Source organism: Merops nubicus, unplaced genomic scaffold (genome assembly GCF_000691845.1).
Source record: "Merops nubicus isolate BGI_N331 unplaced genomic scaffold, ASM69184v1 scaffold36062, whole genome shotgun sequence".
Classification (NCBI taxonomy): Eukaryota; Metazoa; Chordata; class Aves; order Coraciiformes; family Meropidae; genus Merops; species Merops nubicus.
Window position 1 is genome coordinate 1 of NW_008596184.1, and position 3,243 is coordinate 3,243.

At 62.7% G+C, this 3,243-nt stretch overlaps 1 protein-coding gene across 1 annotated transcript; it reads right to left on the minus strand.

Annotated features, from left to right (window-relative positions):
- Nucleotides 1–3: 3 nt before the first annotated feature.
- On the minus strand, nucleotides 4–3,223 carry SLC6A9 (solute carrier family 6 (neurotransmitter transporter, glycine), member 9; the record flags this gene model as incomplete). The annotated part of the gene is made up of 10 exons (XM_008936314.1): nucleotides 4–108; nucleotides 300–470; nucleotides 680–780; nucleotides 1,049–1,148; nucleotides 1,478–1,612; nucleotides 1,716–1,953; nucleotides 2,052–2,155; nucleotides 2,239–2,373; nucleotides 2,689–2,821; nucleotides 2,903–3,223. Coding segments are annotated over 10 exons (1,543 nt in total), but the record flags the coding sequence as incomplete, so codon positions are not given.
- Between the last annotated feature and the right edge of the window lie 20 nt (nucleotides 3,224–3,243).

Genomic DNA, 3,243 nt, shown 5'->3' on the forward strand with positions numbered 1-3,243 from the left:
CAGGTGGGACTCGGTGGAGGGACTGAGCACCGGGGCGTAGCGCCCGCTGCGGTGCTCTGCCAGCGCCGGGCCCCAGTCCTTGCTCGCCTTGGTAGCATTTTTCAAGCGCTGCAGAGAGGGGGAAGAGGATGAGGACAGGGTTAGCACCTTCCATGCTCCGCCCCCCAGCCTCCCCTAGCGTGCCACCGCCTCCTGGGGTGCCTGGAGATGGGGTGCCCCACGGCGCCTGCCTTGCAGGTAGCCCCAGGTGGAGCCCCAGGTGGGACATGGGCAACAGGGTCTAGCTTCTGGCCACCCACCTCCAGCAGCGTGTCCCCCTCAGAGCGGCACACTTTGTAGATGGCGTAGATGGGGATGCAGATAACAGAGGAGAGCGCCATGAGGAAGCCGATGCTGATGGCCCAGGTAGGGTAGACATAATCGTTGTAGGAGATGGGCCGGTACTGGATTACTGTGAAGACCAGGATGAACTGGGGAGGGACAGGCAGGATCAGCCCATGGGGAGCAGCTAGCCTGCTCTGTGCCCTCCCTCCCACCCAGTTCACCCTGTTCTGCCCCCATCTCTGCTGCCCTTATGCAGCCCAGCACCCATTCCTGAGGGTGGGCAAGTGGGGGGGCCCTCATGAGCGCCCGTCCCCCCTCCTCCTGTGGCCCCATGCCCCAGGGTCATGATGCTCACAAAGATGATGGCAGGCGAGATGAAGCGCCAGCAGATCTGGAAGAAGAGGGGAGGCGGGAAGCCCAGCATCATCTCAATGTCCTTGAAGTAGTTGCGGTGCCCTGTGGGGACAAGTGGCCATCAGCCCCAGTGTGGCTGCGCTGGAGCCCCAGTGGGACCCTGAGCCCCCTCTCACCCCAGCCCAGCACCAACTCAAGACCCCAAGTCAAGTGGTGGCTCCCACCAGGCTTCTCAGGTCACAGCTGCCCTGACTGGTCAACAGCCTTGCCAAATAGCACGCAGTAAACCGCTGATTGGCTAGAAGCTAGCACACCCCCTTTCTAGGGTTGGCTAGAGTAGCCCTGATGTCTGATAGGCAGTTGCACCTACCATAGATATACATGATGGCCACACACATGATACAGGAGATGACGACCAGGGAGAAGCTGGCAGCATAGTTGTCCATCAGCAGGAGCCAGTAGATGCCCGCCTGCAAGAGGGACCCATTGTCATGGCTGCCCTGGTGGTAACACCACCATTGGCAGAGCAACGCTGGTGCGCTGCCAGGGCCAGCATGGCAACAAACAGCCTGGATACCACCACTGCGGCTGGCATGGCAACGCCCAATGCCACGGTCGGCATGGTGACACTTACTCTGGATACCAGCCCCAGTGTTGGCATGGCAACACCTGGCCCTGGGTGTCACCACTGAGGTGGTCATGGCAACAGTGTGGACACTGGCTGATGGTGGCAGCATATTCGCCATGGCAGTGGCCCAGGCACAAGGCACCCTGTCACCACAGTCCCGTGGTCACCTACCTGTGTGGTGAGTGGGACGCCCAGCAGGAAGCCCGCCACGGCCACCCCTAGCGTCACAAAGGTCTTCCTGCGGATGATCCACTCGTTGCCCACTTCGTCCACGATGGCCGTAACCAGTGTCTCCAGCAGGCAGAACTGCACATAGGGGTGGAGGGGGCAGCGTGACACCACCTGGGACCACTGTGCTACTCCCACCCCAGCATGGTGGTCTCCACCACACTGCCTCTCCATAATGTACCTGAGTGCCCAGCCCCAGGAGGATAAGCATGAAGAAGAAGAGGATGGACCAGAGGGGCGAGATGGGGAGCAGGGTGAGGGCCTCAGGGTAGGCGACGAAGGCCAGGCCGGGGCCGTGGTCAGCCACCTTGGAGACATCCACACCCAAGTGGTTGGCCATGAAGCCCAGGATGGAGAAGATGACGAAGCCAGCATAGACACTGGTGGCGCAATTGGTGATGCTGATGATGATGCTGTCCCTGTGAGGAGAAGGGGTCAGGACTGGCAGCAGGCCTGGGGGACAGGTGTCGGCGGTGGAGCCCCACAGACAGCAGGTGGACTGCAGTTGGGCACTCACCGGTAGCAGTTGTTGTGGAACTTGTTGTAGGAGGCCATGGTGATGAGCCCGCCCCAGGCACAGCCCAGTGAGTAGAAGATCTGTGAGGCCGCATCACCCCACACCTGTGGCAGAGGGGTGGTCAGTGCTGTGTCCCCCAGCCACACCATCCCCTCCCAGCCACCCACCACCCCACAGCCCCACTCACCTTGGCATTGAGGATCTTGTCCCACTGGGGTGTCAGGTAGTACATGATGCCGGTGAGGGCCCCCTCCAGTGTGATGCCACGCACGAAGAGGATGGTGAGCACCACGTAGGGGAAGGTGGCCGTGAAGTACACCACCTGCAGGGTGGCACCTCAGTGGGGCGGGGACACCGACAAAGGGCGTGGCCTGGGATGGAGTGGGGCTAGGGACAGGGGAGGGGCTGTGGTCCAGAGTGGGAAGTAATGGTCCAGGAGGCGAGAGAGTATGGTCCAGGGGGAGGGGCTGAGGTCAGGGAAGGCAGGGCCATGGCCACATGGGAGGTGCTGGGACCAGAAGGGTGTGGCCAGGCTGTAAGAGGTGTGGCCTTTCCCAGAGCAGGAGGAGCATGCAGAGGGCTGGAACCACTCCTAAAGAGGGAGGGGGTGGGGCCTGGAGGGGGAACACGAGGGTACCTTCCCCGAGGACTTGACGCCCTTGATGAGGCAGAGGAAGACGACGACCCAGGAGACGCCAAGGCACCCCAGGAGGGGCAACCGCACCTCGCCCAGGTTCCCAATGTCGTCCGACAGGTCCAGCACGTACCTCCTGCAGAGGGGCGGCCAGCGTCAGCGGGGCCCCGCCATCACCGCCTCCCTCGTCCCTCGTCCCCATCCCCTTCCCCAGTACCTCCAGTACTCCTCGCTGGGGCTGGTGCGCTTCTGGGTGGCATTGAGGAAGCGGGTGAGGTTGAGGGCGGCGCGGCTGGAGAGGTTCCCGTCCAGCACCCCCACGCAGTCGGGCGTGTTCCAGGCGTTGCTGCAGTACGTCCAGGGCAGCACGCGCGTCATGGACACAAAGAAGTAGTAGAAGGCAATACAGATCACCACGTTGTAGTAGATCCCGATGTACGTGGACACCACCATCATCCCGTAGCCCACGCCTGGGAACAGCACCGGGGAGGGGTGAGTGGCACGACGCGCAGCACAGGGGACGCAGCGGGGGGTCGGGCTGTGGGCAGCACACGGTGC